Genomic DNA, 27,396 nt, shown 5'->3' with positions numbered 1-27,396 from the left:
GAAAGGGGGACATTTTTACAAGTAATATCTGCTTGACAAAGCCACTTCTTTCTAGGGATGTGCACGAAACGGGTTTTTCTGAATGATTGGACAACCTTTCCACTTAGTGATCTGCCTGTCTCCCCATCTCAGTGTACTGTGTACTGTAAAATATAAGTGCAAGCAGCACAAAAACTGTGTCTTGTTTCCTGCTTCCTGCCAAGGCAAGTTATAGAATTGGTACTAAGTAGCAGTAGCTCTCTTTGTCCAGGCATCTCAGGGACAATGAAAGGAGGCAGAGAAACCAGTCCAAGTTTGGTAGTATTTCTAACAAATGGGAACAATGGTTTTCCTCCATTTTCTTTTAAAAATTAGCACTGTGTACAATACATGAAGGCATATTATAACTGGAAAATTACTCTCTCTCTCTCTCTCTCTCTCTATCTATCTAATTTGAACTTTCCTTTCAAAACCCAGATTAAATCCGAGAGTTGGTTTTGCAGTAGCGAGCATGAATTGTCCCCTTTGCTAAATAGAGTTCACCTTAGTTTGCACTTGGATGAGTGATTACATGTGAGCACTGAGTGCTGTAAGATATACATCTCCTTGTGTATAGAAGGTCCCAGGTTCAGTACCTGGAATCTCCCGGTAGGAGCGAGCATGGTGTAGTGGTTAGAGCAATGGACTAGGACCGGGGAGACCCGAGTTCAAATCCCCATTCAGTCATGATACTTGTTGGGTGACTCTGGGCCAGTCACTTCTCTCTCAGCCTAACCTACTTCACAAGGTTGTTGTGAGGGAAACTTAAGTATGTAGTACACCGCTCTGGGCTCCTTGGAGGAAGAGCGGGATATAAAATGTAAAGAAGAAGGAGGAGGAGGAGGAGGCGGCGGCTGGGAAAGGCTCCTACTTGAAAGTTTGGGGAGAGCCACTGCCAGTCAGTAAAGACAATACTGAGCTAGATGTACCAATGGTCTGATTCTGTATAAGGAAGGTTCCTATGTTCCAAGTGCAAAACTAGCAATGGCAGCACCAAGCCTCTGTGCTAAAACTACCTCTTCCTTGCAGTATTTTTCCTTTTCACTTCTGGTTTGGCAACACAGCTGCTGATGGAAGCAGCTGTTTGGAGGTGCTTTAACAGCAACAGAAAACAGAACAGGGCAACAGAAACTTTTCACTTTTCAGCAAGCTACGGAGTTTAGAATGAGCTCAAACTCTGATCCTTGACTAGGTACATTTAACTGCTTCCCCAACAGTCAGGAAGACGTGAAATTTCAAATGCTCCCTTTGGATCCTTCTTAATCTTGTTTCACATAATTTGAAAACTGACCTCATCTCAACTGAGATAAATAGCTAAACTAGGTAAGACAGTTCCTTCCTTCCCATGGTTCTTTTATGGAAATCCAGGACGCATATCAATTTTACTTTATCTTAGCCAGATAAGATTGTAAATGAAACGTAGTGGAAATGACTTCTAATAAACATGTCTTTGAAAGTTCAGGGACATCACCATAGTATCTATGTACATACAAACAACAAATGGGGGAAAGGGAAGGGGGAGCATCTGCTTTCTCTCCCCATTCTGGGCTTTCCTCATGTGGATAAAGGCTAAACATTGGGAAAGCCAGGAGGCAGTTAAGAAAACAACTTTCTCCACATGGTTACTGAATAATTACAGGGTGAAAGGGTTCGTAATATACGACGTCATGTGCAAATACACTTTTTTGTATAGATGTATTCATTTTAGAAGTTTACATGGGGACCAGACGCTATGGAAATAGATTACAAATGAAGTGCATGATTGTGTATTCACTGAATGAAATGTGTGAATAACTGAACTCATGTAAAGATCAACAACTGTGGACACACTGCACATGCACTGAATAGAACAGGTGAATGAGCTAAATAGGTTGTTGTTTTTGGAAAACATTAAGGACCCACTTCTTTGTCAATCAAGGCCTAGTTAAACAGAGGGGTAAACTGGTTAACCTCTCAACCAAGTGACTTAACCAAGGTACCAAAATGCACTAGTTACAATGGAATTATGTAGAGTTTTATCTTTACAGAACTTCCCAGTTCTTAGCTACCATACTATACCATCATAGCTATAGGGAAAGAGGTAACTACTCCATGTTGTTCTCTTAGTGCCAAAAATCCATAACCCTTTGAGTCAAAGGATCAGATGAGTCATGGGCACATAGGAAGCTGCCATATACCGAGTCAGACAATAGGTCCATCTAGCTCAGTATTGTCTACACAGACTGGCAGCAGCTTCTCCAAGGTTCTAGGCAGGAATCTCTCTCAACCCTATCTTGGAGATGCCAGGGAGGGAACTTGGAACCTTCTGCATGCAAGCATGCAGGTGCTCATTCCAGAGCAGCCCCATCCCCTAAGGGGAATATCTTACAGTGCTCACACATATAGTCTCCCACGCAAATGCAAGCCAGGGTAGACCCTGCTTAACAAAGGGGACAATTCGTGCTTGATACCACAAGACCAGCTCTCCTCACATAGTCAGTCAAAGTAGACTGTTGCTTATAATATTAGTCATAAATTATGTGACTGTGTGAGAGCTTCTTGTCTTTCAATTGTTTTCCTTTTAAGTCCAGCAGAAGCATGTAGAGATATACGTATTGGGGGAGGGATGGGGTGACACCCACTGGCTCTGCCCCCTCACTGCAGCTAATCTCTAGACTTAAAGTCACATCTGCGTAAAGAACAATTTGTACCCTGCAAAAATGAAGAGTATAGATCATCCATTCATAGCCTGGTGTGTAGTAGGTGTGTATACATATAGGTCTCTGTGCAGACAGAAGTTGGGCGTGGTGAGAAGGTGGGGCCGTGGGCACAATCCCGACCTCTACATACAGAGCATATATGCACAAGGGTCATGTGTCAAATCACAAGTACGTGAAATGGAAAAATCAGTTATCTGGAAGAAGCAAACTCCCTTTTCCCATGCTGATGTCGCTGGACTTACTGTGCAGATTGTAAAGCCTTTGGTGATCCTACTACTGTTCCTATCTACAGTGTAAATAGGTGGCAGGGACTAGATTGCGAGCCCTTTGGCGAGAGAGATCCATTCCATCTTACTTACTTATTTATTATTTCTCTATGTAAATTGCTTTGGATACTTTTGTTAAAAAGTGGTATATAAATATTTGTTCTTGTTGTTGTAATACTGGCTGACTTCCCAGTATGTGTGGTCTGCAGAGACCAGGTATACTAGACTGAATGCATGAATGAACTAAAAGGTCTGTGCACATATGTCTGGAAAAGCTGTGCCATTTTAAGGAGGAAAGAAGAAAAATGCCAATTTGATTGGGGGGAGGTCCTTTCTAGGTACCACATATAGCAATTTGTGGCATTTTAGAGCTTGGAAGGGTTTACTCATAGAGCACACATGCGTGGACACACACACACAACCTACTGCCTGATATCCCAGCTTCCGTTTCAGCTGTATCTGATATTTCGGGGGGGGGGGGAGAAATAAAATTCAAAAGTCTTACTAGAAGAAAAAAACCCCTCAGAATATTTTAAATATCCTGTCTAAGAGGCTTTGCATATAAATCAGTTCAGAGTGGAATTAATAAGTGTTATTCACTTGCTTTATGGGATTCTGATGATTTGCCTCAAGGTAGCACTTCTATTGCAGAGATATCTCATTTCCCCTGCACTCCAACTGCAAAATCTCATTGCTTGAAAAAGGCAGCTCTTCCCGCAACTAATTCCCCCCACTGGTCCATTGCTAATCCCAGTGCTGGGTGGAATTTGACCTGATGAGTATCATAGGCCCCTATTGGGCAGTGCTTGTGACATCACTAGTGATGACACACAACTTTCATCCCACCATGCTTGTGCGTTTTTAAGAGAGGTGGCCCTTTCATGAGGCAGGGTGAGCTGCTTGCCACAGGCATGAGTGTGGGGAGGGCACAGGGGGTGGCAAGCATAAGGCCTCCACCCTTATGTCAGTCGGTGCCATCCTACCGTTCACTGCTGCTATCCCTCGTACATTAGGATATGCTGCACATTTCTCCCTCCTTGCCCTGCACATCTCTTCTCCCTCCTACCAGCTTGAGCTAGGAATGCCTCTGCCCCATTGCCTGGCTTGGTGTAGCATAGACAGAGAGTCCTTGCCTGTTGCTGTTACTGTTTTGGTAGCATGTTCCTCACCTACAAATGAGGGAAGCAATGGCAGCTGGTGCAGGTGCTGCCGGGGATGGGTGGCGGCAGGAGGCACCTTCAAGTGTAGATTAGTAGGTGCTTACTGTTGGAAGTGAAGGACTTTGCGCTGTCTCTTGTCTCAGAGACACAGGAGGACAGACTAATGAGTCAGAGGGCTAGAGGGTCAAGACATTGGTCATCCCCTCTCTACTGCTCTGACACTATCCCTTTGGAATGTAGATTGCTACTCTCAGGGACACTTCCTCCTTCCTCTCTCCCTTCTCTTCCTGTTCCTTCTGCCTTGCAACATGCAAGCAAGCTCCTCTCCCTGCACCATGTGTGCAGAGATGCAGAATCCATCTGCATCCAGCTAGCTAGCTAGATTAGAGGTCCTAACTCCTCACTTTCCTTTCCCGAATGGAGTTCTCTAATAAATGCCACATATATTGATTTGAAACTATGAACTGGCTCCAAGTTACTTTACTTTCAGCATACACGCATGCCTAACCAAATTCCGCTGTGTTGTGCCTCTGTGCACTCTGCTATAATGAAAAAGGGATTCAATTACCAGAGAGAATTCCCAACACTTAGCTCCCATACTGCCACTCTTGAAAGCTCTTCCCAGCAGTGGCATGCCAACCATCACCCGCTGCGGCAGAGGATCGGCTCCACTCAGCTGGTGGAGGCCATTTGCGTGGCCAGCAGATGGCCTCCACACATGTCCGAAGGCCAGCTGAGTGGCAGAGCCAATCTTCCGCTGCAGAGGGTGCTGGGAGGCACCCTACTGCTGCGAAGAGCTTTCATGTGTGGTAGTACAGGAGGGAAGCACCTACTAATTTACACTGAAAGGTGCCTCACGCCAAGCACCAGCCGCCACTGGGGTGGGGGGGAGTGTCCTATTGCCCTTTGCCTTGGGCAGCAGAATGTCTTGTACTGCCCCTGCTTTTGAAGAACTTTTAATAATGAGGATATGTGAAAACATTTCAACATCCTCGATGTCTGCTCCTTCACTGTACCATTCGGGGCTTATCCGGTATTAGTTTTCAAAAATATTTTAAGATTGGCAATGCCACCTTCTTACCCTGCCTATATGCTTCCAACTCAGTCCTCAGGCCAGCGGCCAAACACAGCTGCTCCTGGAGTGTTCACTGAACCCTGTTTGCTATAAATAACCCCATACCAGCATGCCTACCTGCCACAGAAGAAGGCCTTCTGCTCTGGGGAGGAGAGCTTGTCTTGCAGTAGCAAGCATGAACGGAGCCCTTTGCTAAACAGGGTCTACCCTGGTTTGCATTTGGATGGGTATGTGAGCATTGTCTGCTCTAAGATATTCCCCTTAGGGGATAGGGCTGCAGTTCAGTGTTCAAGCACCTGCTTGTATGGAGAAAACCCCAGGTTCACTCTCTGGCATCTCCATGTAGGGCTGAGAAAGACTCCTGCCTGCAATCAGGGCCGGATTAAGCTAGTGCGGGGCCTGTAGCATATGTTATGAAGGGGCCCCAAATTTAAAAAAATGAACATAAATATTAAAACATAAATTATTTACTTACATAGTAAAGTAATTCATTTTTTTCATTTGCTATACAGCCAGATAATACAGCAAATGTCTTACACTTCAGTAATACTATTATTTACATTTACATGTTGTAGGTATCAATTTCAAATGTCAAAAGTAAGAAAACTACAATTTAGAAGTTACATTTCCTAGATTTAGCATGAGCAAATTTCTTGATGATATCTGAAATGTCTATTTCATGCAGAAGTTCATGTTCAATGTTCATTAGAGTGAGATTGTTCAATCTGTTTTACCCAACATTTGGGAATCCCTGTTAGAGGGAACACTGGGGGTGGCTATGTAGTTATAGGTTGTTAATTATTAGGCCAAGTTTACTGTTTATTGGCAGGCATTTAACCAATTAAGCAATCACAACAACAATTTACAGCAAAAGTTTTTATCCTAACCCACCTCACAGGACTGTAGTAGGAATAAAAGTAGGAAGAAAGAATCATGCACACTGAAGCTCTTAAAGGAAGGGCAGGATGCAAGTGTCATGACAAAACACATATATGCATGATGTGCATACAACATATTCATATTTATGCTGACGTTTAGCCACATGTCTCCAATAAATGCATCCCATTCAATGCCATTTATGCCAAACAGAAAGAGAAGTTGCCTACTAGCCTTAGCCAATATATATGCAACCACTAAAGCGAGTTCAAACTAGACAACAGGATGGTATATATGGAGTCATCCCAACTTCTTACTAGGATTTAATAATATAAACAAAGCAAACATCAGTCACAGCCACCAGCAGAATCACAGACACACAGAGTGATTTTATGCCAGATATCTCCCCATTTCACAAAACATCCCCCATATGCATCCCCCTCCATTTTTTGCTCACTTTTTGAAATATGAATGAATGATTGGGAAACGATGCTTAGTTCGCTTTGAAATGAGATTGTTTGCTCAGCAGACTGAGCAGAACAGCAGCATCCACAGCAGACAGAGAGCAGGGAGAAGTGAGGAAACTTGAAAGGGAAGGGAGCCTCCTGCATAAACTCACTGATTTTCAGCTTCTGCAACTGTAGCATTGTTTCAATGCCCCGTGTCCCCACCCTCTCTGCTAATGATTAGCTCAATCTATTAGCTCTTGCAGAGCCAGATAACTGAGATAAGATAACAAGCTGTGGGGGGCCCTAGAAAACGCGGGCCCGTAGCATTTGCTACCTTTGCTACTACGTTAATCCGGCCCTGCCGGCAATTGATTGATTGCCAGGAAATCTAGGGCCAACAAATGGAAGAACTTTTTCATACAATGCATAATCAACTTGTGGAATTCTCTGCCACAAGATGTGGTGACAGCCAGCAGCCTGGATGGCTTTAAGAGGGGTTTGGATAATTTCATGGAGGAGAGGTCTATCAATGGCTGCTAGTCAGAGGGCTATAGGCCACCTCTAGCCTCAAAGGCAGGATGCCTCTGAATATCAGTTGCAGGGGAGTAACAGCAAGAGAGAGGGCATGCCCTCAACTCCTGCCTGTGGCTTCCACAGCACCTGGTGAGCCACTGTGTGAAACAGGATGCTGGACTAGATGGGCCTTGGGCCCAATCCAGCAGGGCTGTTCTTATGTTCTAACTTTGGGGAGCCCTCCAGTAGCAACTGATTGGGTGTCACATTATGGATAAAGTTTAGTGGCTTTTAAAAAGGTTGACAAGAAAAGGACATGGTTAATCCTTTGGTCCCCCAGCCCCACCCACTTCTTTGATTTCACTGGGAAGAGGCCTTCTTCATCCCATTAAGTAACTAATACACAATGACAATAGCAAATCCTCTTGAGATGCACTTGCATGTGTGTATGTGTGTGTAGAAAAACATACCCAGCCTGTGCGCCTGGAACTGCCTGATTGAGGAAGGCATTTGGTTCATTTTGGCCACCTGTGCCGGTTGAATAACCTTTGAGATTAGTATTGAACTCACGGAGGATATCTAAAGATAAGGAAAACCAAGTGGGAAACAAAAAGTTACTTTCCAGTTACCTGATGAAGGTGGCTGCTGTGCTCTCCACAACTTATTAATTGTAGCAGCTGCATAGTGATGCATCATGCACCACATTGGCCAGGTATTGTACAAAAAGGCGGAACCACCTTGCCAGGAAATGTGTTGGTCCAACCTTTGGCCTGACATAACCCCCATGCCGGTGTCAGACGGTTAGCAAGCTTGCCAGGAATCATCACCATGCCATAATTGCCCTGTGTCTTGAAATGATAACTCAGGTCTCAACTCAAGCAATTTACTAAACTTGCATTGCCTAGAGTGGAGTACATGGTCACTGGGGAAGTGGAGCTTGGGATGCCCAGAACCTTTAATTAATTAGGCGCCAGGTTGTATGGTGATGCATATTGCAGGGTGCCAAGGACTGGGCAACATAGAAAACCAACACAAAATATCATTACTGATTCAGTTTATACCCTACCTCATCATTAATGGCTGACATACTGTGCAATGTTATGTGTGTATTGCAACATAACTTTTGGCCAGTTGCCCTAAATGCTAGAACTGTGCAAATCAGGGGCGTAGCTAGGGTGGAGAGGGCCCGTGTTCACCCCTCTCTCCAGCGGCCCCTTGGAGTGAGGGAGATAATGAAGAAAATAGGAAAAGAGGGAGGGGTGGAGCTGGGCGGCCCTCAGGAGCTGGGGTGGGGGCAGGTTCTTTGAACCCCTCCGCTCAAGTATAGCTACACCCAGAGTTTGGACCCTGATGCAAATACAGTTGTGCAAATGGTGGCCATTATTGCCTATTTTTGCATTTTGTGCAGCAGCTCTCCTGCATAACTGTGCAAACCCATAGAAGCATGCATGAAACACTGCACGCACGGTGTGTCAGCCAATAACTCCAGCGAGTTTGACAGTATAGTCTACGGCTTGATAATACAAAAACTGTCTCACACTCTGCTTCATCTGCTGTTGAAGGGAGGATATGGTGGTTTGACCAAAAAGCCTCATAATCAGCAGAGAGTACCTAAATATAGAAAGGAGTATGATGGGCTCTGCATCCATGCTTATCTGGTAGGAGCTAGATGAGAACATTTTTGTAGATTGTGTAGATTATTTTGCAGTGTGCGAACATTCCAAATCCCAGCCCCTGTTGACTCATTACTCTTTATGGCAATACACACAGGGAGAGACTCTTCATTTCACAAATCTGTGACTGCAGGAGCAAAGCTTTTACTTACTAGACAAAGTTGTTACATTCGTTAATGAAGCATCTCCTCCAATGCTGCAACAGGAAAAAAGAAACAGAATACCCAGAGGCCTCTTGGTTACGCTTAACCAACAAGTGACATAAACAACAAAGACTATCTCCTGTGTTTGCAAGGAAAAAACGATGGAAAAAGGATTTGGGGAATTTAGAGTTGTTGGCTAGCTTAAAGAAAAAGGGATGGTGGAAGGAGAGTTTCGAGTGTTTATGTGTTGATTCAAGTGATGGGAGTGTTTATGGATGTGCGTGAGTGCTTACAGAATCTGAATGAGCAGAGACATTCACTGGCAGGCAGCTGGGTTTGGATCTCCACAAAAAAGAAAGGGTGTCTTATTCGAGAACATCCCATTGGATCCCCAACACTTTTCTAGAATAGCCACAGTTCTATAATGACCCTTATTTTTGAAATGTCGGCCTAGCAATCCTGAGTTGAACTTAGATGAATTTGAATAAATGAAAAAACTGGACATATTCTGGCCTTTTCTCTAAGAGCAGACCCAAAGGTCATTCACATAACCATTTACTCTCATGCTCTTGCAGGGGAGGGGGGCTGGCGGGAGGACAGGCTCCTATCTGCCTCCCGGCACACAGTTGCCATTTGACTGAAAGTGCTGTCACTCACACAGCACACAGGCAGCGCCGTGGTGAGCAGCAGAGCCGGGAGCTGGAGGAGGAAGTCCTTTGGCATCCCACAATGCACTGTGCCAGGAGCACAGTGCATTGGGAGATTTCCCTGATGTCAGGCACTCTTGCTGCCCAGTTCTGTGGATGCTCTGGCTGCAGGCAGCCCGAACATCCACATAACTGGGGAGTGGAGTAGAAGGATGTGCTCTCATCTTATCCAGGATGAAAAACCCGGGCTATCCCTGTGCAGAGCACCGAAATCAGGATGATCCCAGCACTCCACACGACCAGCCTTACCCAGGGAGGGCTGTCTAAGCCTGGTAGGGCTGGTCTTGTGAACAACCATCCAGACTAAAACCTTATACTCATTTAAGAGTAATTCCCATTTCCCTCTCAGTTCTGAGAATTCTAGTTTGAGAGGGAGGGATATGGATCTCTCACCAAGAATACTTAGCACATCACCAAATGATAATTCCTGGGATTCTTTGGAGGATGCCATGACTGCTAGACAGGATAAAAGCAAGACATGTTTACAGTTCATGCAGGGCCTAGGACAGCATGTGCTGAAAGTTTGAAAATGCAAAATTCATGAGCTGGTCTCCCTGTTGAGAAGGAGTTGGGAAGCTTCCTTTTGTTAATCCCCTGCCACATTGGATTGGATTGGGGGAAAATATATCTACTTGCTTGTCCACACATGTAAATCCATTGCTTTCTGCAGCCCCAAGCACAAGGAGAGTCACTTACCTCCAAGCCAGTCCCCGGTACTGAGTATTTATATCCAATATGTCATTTGGCTTTGATCCAATGCCACTACCAGCCTGTCTCAAACATAACAGAGACATAAGATAAATTTAGCTATTCATGTATTTTTATTTTTATTTTTCCATTTGGTTTGCTTTGGTTCATTGTAAAACTACCCTTTTAAGGCTTTGGCTCCTGGTACAAGGGCATCTGACCTTGCAGCAGGAGGATTATATTATAAAAACCACTCAGTTCTATGACGTTTTGAAAACTTTAAAATAGTTGCTGTGTACAACATGTTTCCATCAACAGGGTTATGATTGCATGAAGAAGTGTTTTAAAGTGTTGTCAGCATGATTCAAGATAAACTGAGCAATATACCAGGAAATTCACTGAGAAGTGTCACACAAGCTGGCCAATGAATTGTTAGATAGCACTGTCACATATTTGCTCTGTACAGGGAATAATAAATAAAATAAAATAATAATAATAATAATAATAATGGGCCAATATAGTAAAATCATTCATACTAATACAAAAATAAAACAATCAGCATCACCAAAATATGTTGAAATAAACATATTTTCCAAGCTTCCTAAAGCATAACTATGGTGCCACAATAAAAAAAGGCCCTGTCCCTGGTATTCACCAGTCAGTTAGCTAATAAAGACGGGTCAGAGAACAGGGCCCTTGAAGCCAACCTGAGGGCTTCTGCAAGTTCATATGGGTTAAGGTAATCCTGTCCCAAATTATTGAGAATACAGGGGATGTAGAATGGCGTTGGTAAATGTGTGTAAATGTCTAACTGGATTAGATGACTATTTGGCATCTTATAGAATGTGGGGAAGGGGGTGGAATTTTGACTGGCTAATAGAGTTAATGGGGGAAGAGAGATGGGATAATTTAGATGAGAATACTAGTATTTGGACCTGTGCAAGCCACTATCATACGTAATGTAGTGGCCACTAGTTCTGGTTGGAGATGTGACTCCGTAAGCTTAATACCCTGATATTCCTATTGCCCACTAGGGACATTAGGAGTAGAGGTAGAGAGCATAGGACTGCTCCTTGTTCTCTCTTAGTTCTCTGCTATAAATCTCTTCTGATTAGTAGACTGATATTCTTAGGATACTCTCTTCTTTGTTCGTTCTTTTTTCTTCCTTTTCACCACAAGGTAGCTAGTACAGGGTGCTGGCTATCTATCTGAGTTTGCAACTTATTAAAATGAACCTTTCTTGTTTTAGCCTTTAAGCAGTTGCCTCCAGATCTCCTCTCTGAGATCTCATCAAACTGAGTTTCTCTGGTAAATAAGGGGTTGACTCAAATTAGTTCTTCCAACCATAGAGACCCCCTGTCTGTGGCAAAACAGACCTCTTGACTGGCATGTAAAATTGTAGGTTTTCCTTGTCACAGATCTGCCAGATGAACCTTTTCCCATAGGCAGGGAGCTGTCATGGGCAGCAGAACAACAGAGCCGAAGTGTTATGGGCAGGGCAGCTATGTACACTGGCATTAAGGCAATGCAGTAAATTATTCTAGGGCATGGATCTGGTCACAGCTTTAAACTGTACTGAACCTTTGAAATGGGCTGGGCTAAACTAAATGGACTGGGTCTTGAACAAGGAAATCCCAACTCCTTCTACACTGTCTTTGCAAAAATTTCCCAAACAGGCATCATTTTTCTACATTTCCACCACAATATTTTAAAAACAATCTTCGCTTCCTATATGGTTTCTCTCTTACTCAGGTGAGCAATAGATATTGGTCCTAGTTGAGGGGAGGGGGTCCATATGAGCATATCATCCCCTTAGACAATAAAAGTCACTGCCACTACAGCACCATGTGGTGAAGCTGTGACCTGAGTCACACTGTGTTTTTGCATGCGAGCACCCAATGCCTCTCTGATGTGCCAGCACACACTGTAAGCCCAATAACCACCACCTCAGCAAGCAAAATATGATTCAGTTCTTTGTTGGGGAGGGGGCAGGGAAAGCAAAAGAACAATGCTTCTTACAGTCAAGGAATCCCCCAAGGCAGCTATTACTTGCACATCAGCTGGTTTCAGGCTATGCACTGGAAAGGGAAAAACATAGTTAAACTTGCAGCAGGAAGGAAGATTATGCTTTCCCCACAACTATGTGATGTGGATTATACCATAGTGAGTGTCTATGTCCCGTTAATGAGAGATGAACACACTCTAATTCACTCCCATCCCTCCGACTTAGCAGTTTTCTATAGAATAAAACAACAGGGGTGTGGACCAGGAGATGGACATACTGATGAAAACTGTTAATGAAGAGGCTGAATGCTCTGAGTGCCAAAGCTCGCATTAAGACACTTGATTGCCAGATCTTAGGTCTATAGTGTAGCTAATTTAAATTCCTTTCCTGGTACTGAAGTTTCAAACAGTCCAGGCAGGCAGTGTTTCGTATTCCTCTGGCACCCTCATTATTTATTCATTTGGTCAATTGTTTATTTCTAAAGTGGCTAAAATGTTCTAGGACCTGTACACAGACCCCGTCCACAGACTTACAATCTAATAGATATGATAAGAGGGTGTGTGTTTGTGTGTGATAGATACATTTTCAAATACCAGCACTGTAAGAATAGACTCAGCCACCTAATGGCGCAGTGGGGAAAGGACTTGACTAAGCAAGCCAGAGGTTGTTGGTTCTAATCCCTGCTGGTATGCTGAAACACCTACATTGGGCAGCAGCAACATAGGAAGATGCTGAAAGGCATCATCTAATACTGCGTGAAAGATGGTAGGGATGTGCACGGTCCGGCCCAGTCCGGACCGGCACCGACGGGGGGCCCTTTCTTTTAGGGCGGGAGGGCTTGCTTACCCCTCCCGCCTCTTCGGCCCCCTCCAGCGCCCGTATTTAACTTAAAAGCAGGGCGCTGGAAACCAGCCGCCCCCGCCGCCGCTACCGCCGCCCCCCCCGAGCAGATTAGCAATTAAGGGTGCCCCTGCTGTTGCCCGCCCGCCCGCCAGCCAGCCAGCCCTCCCTCCCAGCTGCCCGCCCACCCGCCCGCCCGCGCGTGTCCTTACCTAATGCTTTAAGTAAACAAGAGGAGCTACCGAACTGAGCTCCTCTCGTTAGCAAGGCCTCCAGAAGACTGAAGGCGCTTTGCGCGCGCGCACATGCGCGCGCTGCAAAGGACACCGGAGGCCCGGTCTACCCTCCGGGAAAAGGCCGGGTAGACCGGGCCTCTGATCGCCGGAGGCCCGGTCTACCCGGCCTTTTCCCGGCGGGTAGACCGGGCTTCCGGTGTCCTTTGTGGCGCGCGCATGCGCGCGCGCAAAGCACCTTCAGTCTTCTGGAGGCCTTGCTAACGAGAGGAGCTCCGTTCGGTAGCTCCTCTCGTTTACTTAAAGCATTAGGTAAGGACACACGCGGGCGGGCAGCTGGGAGGGAGGGCTGGCTGGCTGGCTGGCGGGCGGGCGACGGCAGGGGCACCCTTAATTGCTAATCTGCTCGGGGGGGGCGGCGGTAGCGGTGGCGGGGGCGGCTGGTTTCCAGCGCCCCGCTTTTAAGTTAAATATGGGCGCTGGAGGGGGCCGAAGAGGCAGGAGGGGTAAGCAAGCCCTCCCGCCCTTAAAGTCATACCCCCCACCCGGACCCGGACCACCAAGAGCCGAACCGGTCCGGCAGTTCGGCCATTCCTTAGAATGGCCGCCGGACCGGTTCGGACTCACCACTAAAAGATGGCATTGGTAAACCCCTCTTGTATTCTACCAAAGACAACCACAGGGCTCTGTGGTCGCCCGGAGTCAATACCAACTCGATGGCACACTTTACCTTTAAGAATAGAATCGTAGTTGGGAGACTCTATAACATGGCTCCACAACTTCAGTCACCCTCTCCTGCAACTGCTTTTGGACTACAACAGCAAATTTGTGACTCCTGAGGATGTGGACAAACTCCTTGGAGGTGTTCAGCCTACCACTTGTCCTTTGGATCCATACCCAATGTGGCTTATAACATCTAGCAGGAAGGTTGTTAGAGATGGCCTAGCTGACATCATAAATTCCTCACTGAGGGAGGGCAGAATGCCTCCATGTTTGAAGGAGGCAATTGTGAGACCCTAGAACCCTCAGTGATGGATAACTATAGGCCAGTCTCCAACCTCCCTTGGGTGGGCAAGGTAATTGAGAGGGTGGTGGCTGATCAACTCCAGTCAGTTTTGGATGATACTGATTATCAAGATCCATTTCAAACTGGCTTTAGGGCAGGCTATGGGGTGGACAGCCTTGTTCAGTGTGATGGATTATCTCTACCAATGAATAGACAGAAGGAGTGTGACTTTGTTGGTTCTTTTGGATCTTTTTGCAGCTTTCGATACTATTGACCATGGTATCCTTCTAGATCACTTGGAGGATTTGGGAATAGGTGGCACTGCTTTGCAGTGGTTCTGTTCCTTTCTTTCTGTTCCTTTCTATCTGGTAGATTTCAGATCACTCGGAGATAGCTGCTCTCTGAAATGAGAGCTGTTGTATGGTATCCCTCAGGGCTCCATCCACATGAATAGAATGGGTGAATCATTGTGGCATGAAGCTGACTACCTGTAGAACATTCTCACACACAGAAACCAGTGTAATGGCTGAAAGGGTGAAATGAGAAAGGAGAAAAGAGATCCCTTCAAGTGTACCCAGGGTAGCAGGGGTGGGCAGCCCAAGGTATTGCGGCAAATGAGGTCGGGGCAAAATGCTGCCTTGCCCCATGCCAGGGGCCAGGCCCCTTTCAAAACCAACCCTTGCAAGTTTTGAAAGTGGTGCAGGGGGCAGAGAGGAGGGAAGGTTGCCAGCACAGCAGCAGCTTCTTTCCTCACACTTCTGGTGAGCTTTGCAAGGAGTGTGAGGAGAGGTGCACATGGCAACATTCTCAAGGGTCAGACTGGTCCCCAAGAGCTGCTCTGATGGTGGTGGCCAAGGCATCTAGTCCTCCAGCTGGCACTCCAATATAATCTGCCACGCCAGGCAACTGCCTCACTTTGTCCCATGGAAGGTACTCCCAGGCACCAGAAAGCTAAAATTAAGAATGCACACAGCTCCAAACAAACAGATTTCTAGGCAAAACTGAAAATGGGACATTTTTAACATTTTACAGTCAAAGTAGGTCTTGAAGCTTGTTTTGTGGAACATTCCAACACAAAAACAGCCAAGTGGCATGTGGGGTGGAATGCTGGATGTAAATTCCTTCGCCTCTTCACAACTTCAGCTGGGCTGATGTGGAGGAGGGGGGACATGCAGTAAAATTTAGGAGTGTGTATCTATGCTTGCAAGCGTCGTTTACTCACTGTGTTACAAAATTCCTTTCAAGCATAGTCCTATGAGGTTACAGCTAATTATTTACAACAACTCAGTCCACAGGTTACCTGAGAAGATTATTCCTTTTAACTGAGTGAGCCTTGCATCATCATATTTTGGCAAATTATGCAAACTAATTCCAGAAAGCAGCTGTTCTACTACCATGCAAAAAAAAAAAAAAAAGAACAGGGAGTTTTATGGTACCTTAAAGGCTAATGTATTGCAGCAAAAGCTTTGGTACGTAAGAACCTGGTTTATCAGATGCGTGAATGCACGAAGTACCCTTTCATCTACAACAGTAAATTAACCTTCAAGGTGCCATTTTATTTTTTGTCTTAATCAAACATTCCAGAAACCCAGGGCTAAACTATATCTCACATTAAAATTGTTTTTGTCCTTCTATCCCACCCACCAAATAGCTTCCAGGTCAGGACTGAAGAATGGTGGGGAAGGAAATGTTTAACTCTTTTGTCCCTGCACTACAATCTTGAAGAAAATCACACCTGCAAAGCTGGTTTTTGCTCAAGGAGGGAGCCATCACTGACACTGATGGCAGCTTCCATCAAACAGCAGTTTCCTGGGGTTGGAAATTTGACCAGAATTACAGTGTGGGTTAAATCTCCCCTTCCCTGTACCATGGTTTTGAACAATGGCTGACATACTGTGCAATTTTACACATGGAGTGGAAGGTAACATTTGTGCAGATGTCCAAGTTGCTCTGCAAGCACAAAAATTGTACAAATGGAGTTGCGTGATAGTGAGGCTTTTCCATATAATGTTGTGACAGTGAGGCCATTATGTATTATATATATGGACTCATAGTTGCACAACTCCAGTTGTGCAAATTTTGCACTTGCGCATCAGTGCTCTTGGGCAACTGTGCAAACGTTACATTCCGTCGCGTACATAACGTTGTGCAGTATGTCAGCCAATGTATTTAACATCCCCTGTAGTTTGGCTCTGAGAATTGTTTTTAAGCTTAGCCACTCTATTTAGTCTAGTATTATTTGTGTGGATGAGCAGCAGCTCATGAGGCCCTCAGGCAGCTCTTCCCAGGCAAACTAGTTGCTTTAATGGCCAAAGACACAGATGGAACCCATAACTTGGTGCAAAGCATTAGGGATGCACAATTCAATTTGCTAGCAAATTGATTAACAGATTCATTTGCAAATAAACAAACAAACAAACAAACAAACAAAATCGCCCCTTAAATGAAGGGGCTGATTCAACCGTGAATTGAATCACCCCCGATTTGTTGCAAATTGATTCGCATGATTCATTTAGCAGATGCCATTTTGTCTCCGTTTTTTTCAATTCCTGGTTGGTTTCCTGGCACTGCCTTCCAATTGGCTTGAGATCTCCTTGCTTCTTGGTTGTCTTGTTGTCTTGCAGATCAAATTTTGGCATGGACAACTGTGCTCCTCCCCGCATTAGCTGGGGGGAGGAGCAAGGAGGCGGGGAGGCCAAAGGAGGGAGTTTCAAAATGTAAACAAGTGCCTGCTTGGAGGCAGAGAGAACCATTGCTTTTGTGCCTCAGGAGAGGATAGAACTTGGATCAGAAACAGAAACAGAGGCTGCATTCGCACATAACACGGAACTGTGGTCCAATTGATCCATGGTTCCACTAACCTCTGCCCCCCACCCCTCGCCTCACTCTCCTGTCCAAATTTGGACATAATGGAGGGCACTCTCTCAGCAGTGAGACTGCAGAGAGGAGGGGGAACTGGCTATGCAGCTTCTTTCTTGCATGAAGGACAGCTCACAAAGCCAATCACTGATGGAGTTGATGGAGGAGCTTCCTCCCTCAATTCCAGTTAAAGGGGACACAGCCCGTGGTTCTGAATTCAGACGCAACACAGGCTGCATCTAATTTTGGGTTGTGGCAACGAAACTCATTACTACATGAGGTTCAGATTGTAGAAAAGAGAACCGGGTTGGTCACTGTGTGAAACCAGAGTTGCACGCATTTGCACATAATGCTAGGACAACCTCTGGCCCCTTCAACTCCAGTTCTGCATTACATTCTGTGATTTGATTCAAGGTCAAATTGAATAGCAAAAAAACTATTTGTGAACACCCCTACAAAACATGCATGTTCAACACCTGGCAGACTGCAGTTGAAGATGCTGCTGGAAGCCCCAGCAGATGACACAGGAAGGTCACACACACACACACACACACACACACACACGCACCTTGGTCAGGTTAAGTTCTTAAATTTAAATAGGGGCTAGTTTGGGGAAAGGGGGATTAGATGGCAGGACTGTAGGGCAGGAAGGGTGGGTTAGAGAGGCCACAGTATTCCCCTGCCCTTCTTTGTCTTCCCTTCCCTTGGACTTTGTTACTTGGTCCCCTCCAAAACCAGCCTACCCCAATAAAGCCTGCTTCTTTATTTGGGGGGATTTAATTTTTCTAGCCTCTCTGTGTGCACAGAGAGTAACTTGTGATGTTACTGCAGTGCAGGGACTGTGGCTGGCAGTGGATCCTGGGGCAGTGATTAATTTCTGGCCATCACTGGACTGTGTGTTTGGCAAAATGTTCTGTGTTGGGAGGGACTGTGTGTGTTTCTGTTCTGCAGTGTCCTTTCTTCAAGGCAGGGTTGCAAAATGTGTGCATTCTGCTTGTTTAGCCTATAGGGAACAATGGGGAACTCGAATCACCCCACTATTCCTCATGAATAGGTCCCAGAGACACCAAAGTAGGTTAGGTGGTAGGGCATGACCCAACCTACCTACCATCGAACCCACAAAACAATCAGACAATCAGGTAATTTTAAATGAATTTAGTCAATTAAATCAGTAGTCTGACTTGAATTTAGTCAGCAGCCACACCCAACCCACTTTGGTGTCCCTAGGACCTACATATGGGGAACAGGATAATTCGAGTTTCCCTTTGTTCCTTATGGGTGATTTGTGGATTTTTCATGAATCTCCGGTTGGCTATGGCCGGCCAGTTCAACGAATTTATTCGGGTTTTCACTATTTGATTCAAGGTCGTATTGAACAGCAAAAAACAATTCGTGAACACCCCTACAAAGTATATGCTCTACTGCTGAGAGTCAATTCATATTTTATTGTTTCACTAAACAGAGATAATTTTCATATAAAAAGACATGCATACTGGATCATCATCAGGGCAAAGTTACCTTTTTCTGCTGTAAGTGCATGACTTGGGAAATGGATATCTACATTATCTCTCTGTTTGGGGAGGGGGAACAATCTTTTAATTGGCCATACCTTTGCTGACGGATGTCAAGCAGCTTAGATTACCTGAAGTAGGGTAGTTGATCGATGGAACTCTATCCTCACACAGCATCTGGCTTCCGTACTCTGGGGTGGCCTCGCTGGGGTAGGTGTAGTTGCTGTTTCTCTTTGTCATTAAATATGGCTGTGCCTATGGCATAAGGATATTTCAGTCAAAACAAGGGGATGGTCCCAAATTGCCCTCTAAAGGCAACTCTGTCTTACAAAGACCAAATAGAACTATCTATATGTGTATCTACTAAGGACTGAACTAAAAGAGAAAGCAGAAATCTGTGATCCGATCTCTCATAGGATTTATTTATTTATTTATCAAATTTCTATACCACCCAAAACTCATGTCTCTTTAAAAACTCATGTCTTTTAAAAAGGTTTTTTGGGGGGGCGGGGGGAGTTGGATCAAGGTTCTGATGCTAGGGGAGGGTTGGTTTAATTCTTTTCCCTTCCATCATTTCCGCCCAATCTAAATTGCACCCCCAAACTCCTATTTGCCTCAGCATGGTATCTGTATATTTCCCCGCAAAGGACAAACAACAGATTCAGGGGACAGGGATTTAAATCCTGCTCTGGTGCTGCAGCCCGAGCCCCACTCAGCCTCTCGCTGTGCTTGCTTTTAACTTGACCCCCCACTCCCAAGCTACAGGAGATATAATCACATCTCCTACCGTATTTATCTAGTTGCACCCTAAAACTCAGTGACTATCATTCAGAGCAAGGAGGGACTGGTGAATTAATTGAGAGAGCAGCCTAACAGAATTTCTCAAGTAACTGCATAAGTGCACTAGGGAAGCAGCTATTTTTTATGCCCTCCAGTTCTCAGGAAGCCCTCTGTGCCACTTGAAAATATGTCCCTGGGGGTTGTGCAGCCCTTGGAGACATGTTTTCAGGTGGCACAGAGGATTTCCTGGGGAAGGGGAAGGCATCAAAAATTCCCAGATCACTGCTGCACTGGTGCAGATAGTTTGGTGAAGTTTTGTTAAGTTGCTCTCTTGCTGCACTGATGCTTCCTTGCTCTGAATGTCAGCCAGTGTGACACTTATGTCTCTTGGTCAAGGTGACTTCTGGTGGATCCAAGGAATAGAAGAGCCCTAGTACCAACCCCAGAGTCTCCTGGGCCAGCATCTCCTTACAGGGGGAAGAAACAACAGAAAGCAAAAACCAAACCAAACAAACAAACAAAATCCCTAACCAACCAACAAAATAAAACAAAAACAAAACCCACAGGCAGGGTGAATGCAGCTGGTCATGCCTCACCTTGGTGTGTGAGATAATTTTTGTCTCTAACTGTACAGCCCAAATACAATCAAAACGAAACTTCTTCCATATCCATACTCAGCACTGATGATGCAGACGATCAGTCAAGGTTCACAATGGAGAAAGCGAGAGACACTCTTACCTCCTTGTGAACTCTTTGGATCCACCTCTGTACCCACAAATCACCTCTCCCCATTAAGTTCCTGACAAACAGCATGGATATAACTTTGCCAGTGCTTTCCAGCCCCCCTCTCTCACTTCCTCTAAGACAGTCCTTTATCAAGCCACCTCTATGCACCACAGCAAGTGTGTCATTAGGGAGTAGTCCATGGGGCACAGGCCTCCAAGGAATTGCTCAGAGCCCCGAATCTCATCAGCCAGTTCCCTCCTCCATCACCTCTTCCAGAAAGGAAGTGCAGCAGTGGAGGTACATGCACAGAGCATGGGAGAGAGCTCCAAGCCTCACCTCGCTTTCTGCTGCTTCCATTTCATAGGTATTATTATACAACTAGTGGACCCGGGCACAGAGCATCTGTGCCTCTAGTTGGGCTCAGCTCACCTTCGCCACCATCGTCCTGGGTCAGGCCCCCGCCCCCGCCCTCGTGGCCAGGCCCCCCACCGCCGCCTCGCTGGGCCTGCCGCCGCAGCCCGCCGCCTCGCTGGGCCCCGCCGCCTTGCCCCGCCGCCTCGCTGGGCCCCGCCGCCTTGCCCCACCGCTGCCTCACTGGGCCTGCCGCTCGCTGGGCCTGCCGCCTCGCTGGGCCCCGCCGCCGCGGCCCTGGGCCCGCCACCTTGCCTGGGGCCCGCCACCTTGTGCGCCAGGACCAATCAGGCGCTCCCGTAGCCCAGCCAATCATCTGGGCTGCCGGGATGCATTTTTCCTGGGCACACCCAGGAGAATTATATATAGAGATATTAATATATGTAATGTAATGATATGGCTATATTATAATATTAGCAACTTTTAAAAACATACTTCATTATTCTTGGGATGGATATGATTGAATTTAATTATTAAAAGGAAGGCTGTGGGCCCAGGCCCTGGAGTTTTTAAGTACCTAGCAACAGCAACTTAATCCTAACCCTAACCGGCCCTGCACCACTGTTTGCGGGGAGCAGGAGCAGCCCTGCTGCTCTATAGAGGTGGGGCACCTTGATCTGAAAAAAAGAGAACATATTCTTTCTCCACCACAGCTAGACTGAGTTGCAGCACATGCCTTCACCAACTCCAACCCATCATTTTGTACCAGCATCCTGCTTCGTAGTCCGTATGGACTAGGCCACTGCTGTATGTGTTGCCTGGAAACCTAGGTGCCAGGCAGCAGGGGGAGGCAGGGGAGGGATTTCATAGGCCCCAGCAATTCATAGGCCCCAGAGCAGAATCAGGCTGGTGACATAACAGTTTGTCTCTGCAATAGGCAGGGCGAGAAGGGCATGGAAATAACAGATGCCTATCAAACCTGGATGAGCATCTGTATAACAGTGTGCTATATATGCCTACGGAGATTCACTTTACCTGACTTGGGCATTTGAGGGTTATCACAGCTTCAAGTTCCTGTGCATTTGTTTTCCCCCCAAAGGGTTCCAGCTGTACCAAAAGAAGGAAGAAGAGAAAGAGACTGAGAGGCAGAGGTAATAATACCATAATACATTGAAAGCTGCATATCCTTCAGAAGAGGGAAGAAACCAATGCACAATTGAAAATATGGCCAATCCAGAAGCTTCATATTGTCCATCAGTCGCAAGGGCCAATGTTGCCTGGTCCCTTCTGTGTCTTAAATGATCTCTGAGATCTCTAAGGGCTAGGTCCCATTCTCAGACTATGAGAGTTTCTGACACATAAAAATTACTGTCCCCTGCAGCAGAGGAATTTTGGAAGCAAGAAAATATGTACGACTTCAACTTAATTCAGATTTTTTAGTGCAGTAATATTGGGCTCCATCACGCCATATCAATATCTATACGTTGTCTGAGAAAAAGATGCAGTCCAATATTATTACAGATGCCTTTATTCCACTTTGGCTTATGGAAAACAAGTAGTGCAATGATGTAAGCTTAGCATTTCCTTGGAAATAATAGGTATATTTTGTGTTCCCAGTGCCTTTAAATTACTGCAGATATTCCTTTATACCCTATGCCATGAATAAGTGGCCTTTGGCATTCCAGCTGTTGTTGAACTACAGCTCCTGTCATGTCCAAACACAACTGATTGTGGCTGAGGATGACGAGAGTTCTAGTTCATCAACAGCCAGAGTGCCAAGCGTTGTCTGCCCCTGCCCTACACTACTTCCTTAGGCTATTTTCTAGGGATGTGTGAATCAATTCAGGTACAAATTGATTTGTACCCAAATCTAGCTGATTTGGGTGATTTGGAGACAGAAAAAAATCACCTCTGTGGTCCATTGGCTAGATTTGGGTCCAAACTGAATCATGTCAGATTTGATTCGATTAGAAATTTGGATTCCTCCTATTATTTTCCCCAGATTCCTAGCTTTCATTTTTTAAAAAAAGGCTAAGCTCTACCACTTCCTTGTAGAAGTGGAGTTATGGAGCAAAATGTGTGGTCACTATCTTTAAAGTGTTTGTGGATTCTTTGGTGTATAATAACTTTTCCTCAATGAATCCCTATGAGGATTCATTACACACCATTTCTTCTGTTCATTTTGACTGTATTTGGACAATGCCAACTGTCAACTGCCATATGCCAATTACATCCCCTCCCATCCGCAAGGGAATGGGGTACTACTCTGTTTATGTTCTAGACATTTTAGTGTTTAGACAACAACAACAAATATTTATATACCGCTTTTCAACAAAAGTTTCCAAAGCGGTTTACATAGAGAATGAATAAATGAGTGAATGTATGAATGAATGAATAAATAAATAAATAAAATGGATCCCTGTCCTCGACAGGCTCACAATCTAAAAAGAAAGATAAGATAGACAACAGCAACAGTCACTGGAGGTACTGTGCCTGGGCTGGATAGAGCCAGTTATTCTCCTCCTGCTAAATAAAGAGAATCACCACATTAAAATGGTGCCTCTTTGATCAGTTAGCAGGGTTTAACTATTTAGACCAGGGTTTCTTAACCTTAGGCCCCCCAGATGTTGATGAACTACAACTCCCATCATCCCCAGCCACAATGGATATGGCTGGGAATGATGGAAGTTGTAGACCATCAACATCTGGGGGCCCAAGGTTAAGAAACCCTGATTTAGACTCTTTGGTGTCTAATAACCTTTCCTCATAATGAATCCCTATGAGGATTCATTACACACCAAAGAGTCTAAACACCTCAAAAATTCCTAAAATATAAACTGAGTACCTAGTGGCTTGCAGGTTGAGGGGTAGTTGGCACATGGGATGCCACTAATTCCCCACCTGCACCTGCAAAGCAGTGGGGTCAAAATGAACAGAAGAAATGAAGGTATGTAATGAAGATACCAAAGAATCTAGACACTTCAAAAATTCCTAAAAAAATAAACTGAGTACCCCAGTGTGCATGTGTGAGTGTGTGTGTGTGTGTGTGTGTGTGGAGGGGTGTAATTGACAAATGGCAGTTGACAGTTGGTACTGTCAAATGACAGTCAAAGTGAACAGAAGAAATGAAGGTGCACAATGAATCCTCGTAGGGATTCATTATGAGGAAAAGTTATTATACACCAAAGAATCCAAACACTTGAAAGATAGTGACTGCACATTTTGCTCCATAACTCCACTTCTACAAGGGCTTAGCTTCTTTTGAAGAAAAAAAAAATCAAAGCTGGGGATCCATGTTAGGGTTAGGATAGGAATTCGAATCCCCATTATTTCCTATGGTGGAAATATACAAAATCAGTATAAACTAAAAGAAAATCATTAAAAATCAACCATGTGCCCCACTGCACGTTGCACGTTGAAATATGGGTGGTAGGTGGCACCCATGGGGACCTACACACCACCCAAATTTGGTGCCCCTAGGGCCTTTATAAGTGGTCCAAATCAATATGAATCTGAATTGAATCAAATCCAAATCGAATCTGGGGTAAAAATCAGGGGTGATTCGATTTGGGCACAAACCGAATTGAAAAAAATCAATTTGTGCACATCCCTACTATTTTCCAGAGAGCTTTTCTTAACTTTGTTGCCCAAATGTTGATACTAGATAAAGCAGTCACAATCTAACAGTTCGCTCTTGGCTTGCATCAGGGTTCATTGCATTGGTTTCCCCCCAACAGCTCTTGTCTCAGCCTCCAAGTTATTTTTTAAATATGCATGATGCAACAAAACAACATGCACATGTATGCACAGTTTGTGAATCTGCTACAGGAATCGTGATCCAATTAACCCTGGTTTGCAAACAGATCTAGAGCCCCACAGAACTGCAGCCAAAAGCAGAAATTATTGGACTCTTTTGCTAGTGCCACACACATTCATTTTAAAATTGGAAGAAGTTCAAGGATGGCATTGAGAGAGACTTATCTATGGCAACCTCTTACCATGTTATTCCACAGAGCCCGAGCCGCTTGTGAGTGAGCCTTCTGCTGAAAGTGGAAGCAGTCTGGGGCAAAATATGAAGAATCAGGCAACCCTTCCTAAAGAAAGAGACAGCATTTGACAATGGTACCACCTCGAAAGAGACTAAAGATGTGTGAACATACTGCATTATTCCCTTGTAGTGAGATTCTCATTATTTTAACTTGAGAGCCAAACTGGATGTGGTGTCTGGAGGCCTGTGATCAGACCTCCTGCTGTATTTAAAAGGGTATATACAACTATGGAAGGGCCCACTTCAGACTGAGTCTGTAGTGCTGAGGGAAGTGTGTTCTTTCCAACCCTTACCACTTCACTGTTTTTTGTATTAAACTGGCTCCCTTCAGAAATGCTATTTTCTTGTGGGGGGAAACATACCGGGGCACTTGCCTTTTATCTGTAAGCTTTTGCTCATAGGTTTTGCTCATTAGCAATTCAAATGGGAAAATGGCAGAGGGAAAGGAGGTTAAATTTTGCCTCCCCCAACATCATGGCCCCAATCCAATCCCCCTCATGAAACTATTTTCTTTAAAACCATCTTTTTACCATCTTCTTTTACCATGAAAGTGCTGATCACAACTCATTTGGCCCTGTATTTGGCCCAGAACACAGATACAGAAAGAGGACGAGACAGAGCTGTTGTCCCAGACCTGGAATCAATAGCTCTTGACTGTTTTGTAAACAAACATGATTGCTTATAGCCAAAGGTCACCACAATTCAAAGGAAAGAAAGGAACATCCAGTACAAATATGTACACACTGTATATAAATACCTCCCCCCCCCAACCCCTGGGTATGGATTTAAAATGAATAAATAAATAATATTGATGCTAAATAATACAATTAATCACCTCCAATCTTTACAAAGTTATAATAAACTAATTAATATTTTTGTAACTATAAATCCCAAGATGCCCTTTACACTCTAGGAGGCACACACTTGGAGGGAATATAAAGGAATGGAATAATCCACAGTTGTTCTCTATTCTTCTTCCATAAGGAGTGGAAGCAAGATGTTGATCAAGATGGACCACTGGCCAAACCGGGCGGCGAGGGTGGAAACTATTAATTCAAAAGCTTGCGATTAATGCAAGCCACTGAGAGGAAATGCAACGTCTAGTGCACACAGATGAAAATTATATAGCTACGCTATGAATTGCAGTCATCTGCAAATATATGCTCTGACATCTTAATCCTAGGTACAATTAACTTAAAATTTTAGAAACATTGACAAAAACCAGAGTATTTAAAGCAAATGAAAAATAGATCTTTTTTCAATGACTTGGGAGCAAAAATTTAGAACATTTCAATATCTGCAATTTTGTACTTTACCGGAGTCAGTGGCATACTTGTGTCTTCCAAAAATGGCTGCACAACCACTGTGAAATCTTCCTTTGTGTCATACCTTCCACTCTCAACTAAGCGATGAGTTCCCTCCTAACAAAGAAAAAACAACCGTTAATGCTCCTTTCCTTGTTGCATCACCGTAGAGCTCTAATCTAGAATGGGGGGGGGGCAATTCCAAGAAAACGTACTAGTTAGAACATGGTTTTGTGTGATAGACACTGCCCTAGTTCACATAGGAGTCCACAAATAAGCTTCACTGTAGCAATTAATCTTTGAGTGACTGAAGCAGCTTTCTGACAGCTCCTATAGCCCCCTGTAAAGATTCTTCTTCCGACCCTTTTTCAGCACAATTCACGTGCTCAGTTGCCTTCCTGAAGCAGTGCCTGACTTCTTCTTGGACTGAAAGCAACAGGAAGGAACAAGGGAATATAGGAAAATAGAAAGCTGCCTTATACTTCCTGAGTCAGACCACTGGTCCATCTAGCTCAGTATTGTTTTCACTGACTGCCAGCAGTAGGGATGTGCGAACCAGTTTGAAGTTGAGCCAGTTCACCATCGAACCAGGCTCTGGAGGGCTCACACTTGAGCCAGACCAGACCAGTTCGGCTCTACCTCAAGCTGAACCCTCCTGGGGCCGGTTGGAACCAGTACAGAGGTTCTAAGGTTAAAAATAAAATTATTCTTACTATTTAGAACTTACCGCCAGGTCTGGGGGTGCTGCCCCGGGGGGGGTGTCTGCCATTTCCCCCTTCCCCCGCCAGCCTCCCCTCACTCTTTAAAGGGCCATTTTGGTCCATTTTGGGGGCATTCCAGCCCTTCCTTCAATGGTGACGGCCATTCTGTAGGCTGCTATGCCTACAAAACATGTGCCCTGGCCATTTGCATGGTCTGGGGGCCAGGGCACATGTTTGGCGGCCTCCAAAATGGCCACCACCACCTAAGTCTATTATTAGCTTTCCTGAATTTTTATTTTAAATGGAACACAATTGAGGGGCTGCCATTTGGGGGGAGTGGGGGATAAGGGGAGTGTTTAACTTTTTCTGCACTGCTTTTCTGATCAAAATTGTTCCCAGCTTTGGTTTGCCCTCACAGCAGGATAAATACAGGTCTTTATAGTTTCCCCCCAACAAGGCAAGAAGTAGCTAGGAGGATGGTTTTGATCAGGAAAACATTGCAGGGGAGAGAAAGTAATACCAATACAGACACAGGACACACACCCCAGTGCTTTGAAAAAGCTGGCCATCTCTTGTGGCTGCATTTCAGCAACAAGGAAAAGGAACAAGTTTGATAAATCCAATCACAGATCCCCTGAGTAATATATAATGTTGGTCCTCAGGTTTATAGATCATTCTCTTTGCTGCTATTATTTGTTATTTCTAATTTTAAAATGTACATACCACCTTCTGCTATTGACACCTAACAAATGACACTATACTAGCT

At 44.9% G+C, this 27,396-nt stretch overlaps 1 protein-coding gene and 1 long non-coding RNA gene across 4 annotated transcripts in view; one reads left to right on the top strand and one right to left on the bottom strand.

The window, feature by feature from the left end:
• PLB1 (phospholipase B1) overlaps window positions 1-27,396 on the bottom strand; it is a 158,223-nt gene that overhangs the window by 77,560 nt on the left and 53,267 nt on the right. For all 3 annotated transcript variants that reach the window (XM_053306297.1, XM_053306290.1, XM_053306307.1), the window contains 8 exons: window positions 25,942-26,046; window positions 24,576-24,671; window positions 21,613-21,684; window positions 18,852-18,975; window positions 12,286-12,344; window positions 10,276-10,349; window positions 8,882-8,925; window positions 7,527-7,635 (listed from right to left, as the gene is read on the bottom strand). In XM_053306297.1, the coding sequence (XP_053162272.1) occupies window positions 7,527-7,635; window positions 8,882-8,925; window positions 10,276-10,349; window positions 12,286-12,344; window positions 18,852-18,975; window positions 21,613-21,684; window positions 24,576-24,671; window positions 25,942-26,046 (683 nt within the window). The remainder of the gene's footprint in view (window positions 1-7,526; window positions 7,636-8,881; window positions 8,926-10,275; window positions 10,350-12,285; window positions 12,345-18,851; window positions 18,976-21,612; window positions 21,685-24,575; window positions 24,672-25,941; window positions 26,047-27,396) is intronic.
• Window positions 1-27,396, top strand: part of LOC128349656 (uncharacterized) — a 64,419-nt gene that overhangs the window by 7,308 nt on the left and 29,715 nt on the right. The window contains exons 2-3 of the long non-coding RNA XR_008318906.1: window positions 21,677-21,728; window positions 24,591-24,699. This is a non-coding gene — a long non-coding RNA (uncharacterized LOC128349656). The remainder of the gene's footprint in view (window positions 1-21,676; window positions 21,729-24,590; window positions 24,700-27,396) is intronic.

Source organism: Hemicordylus capensis, chromosome 1 (genome assembly GCF_027244095.1).
Source record: "Hemicordylus capensis ecotype Gifberg chromosome 1, rHemCap1.1.pri, whole genome shotgun sequence".
Taxonomy (NCBI): domain Eukaryota; kingdom Metazoa; phylum Chordata; class Lepidosauria; order Squamata; family Cordylidae; genus Hemicordylus; species Hemicordylus capensis.
This window is presented reverse-complemented; position numbering and strand designations above follow the sequence as displayed.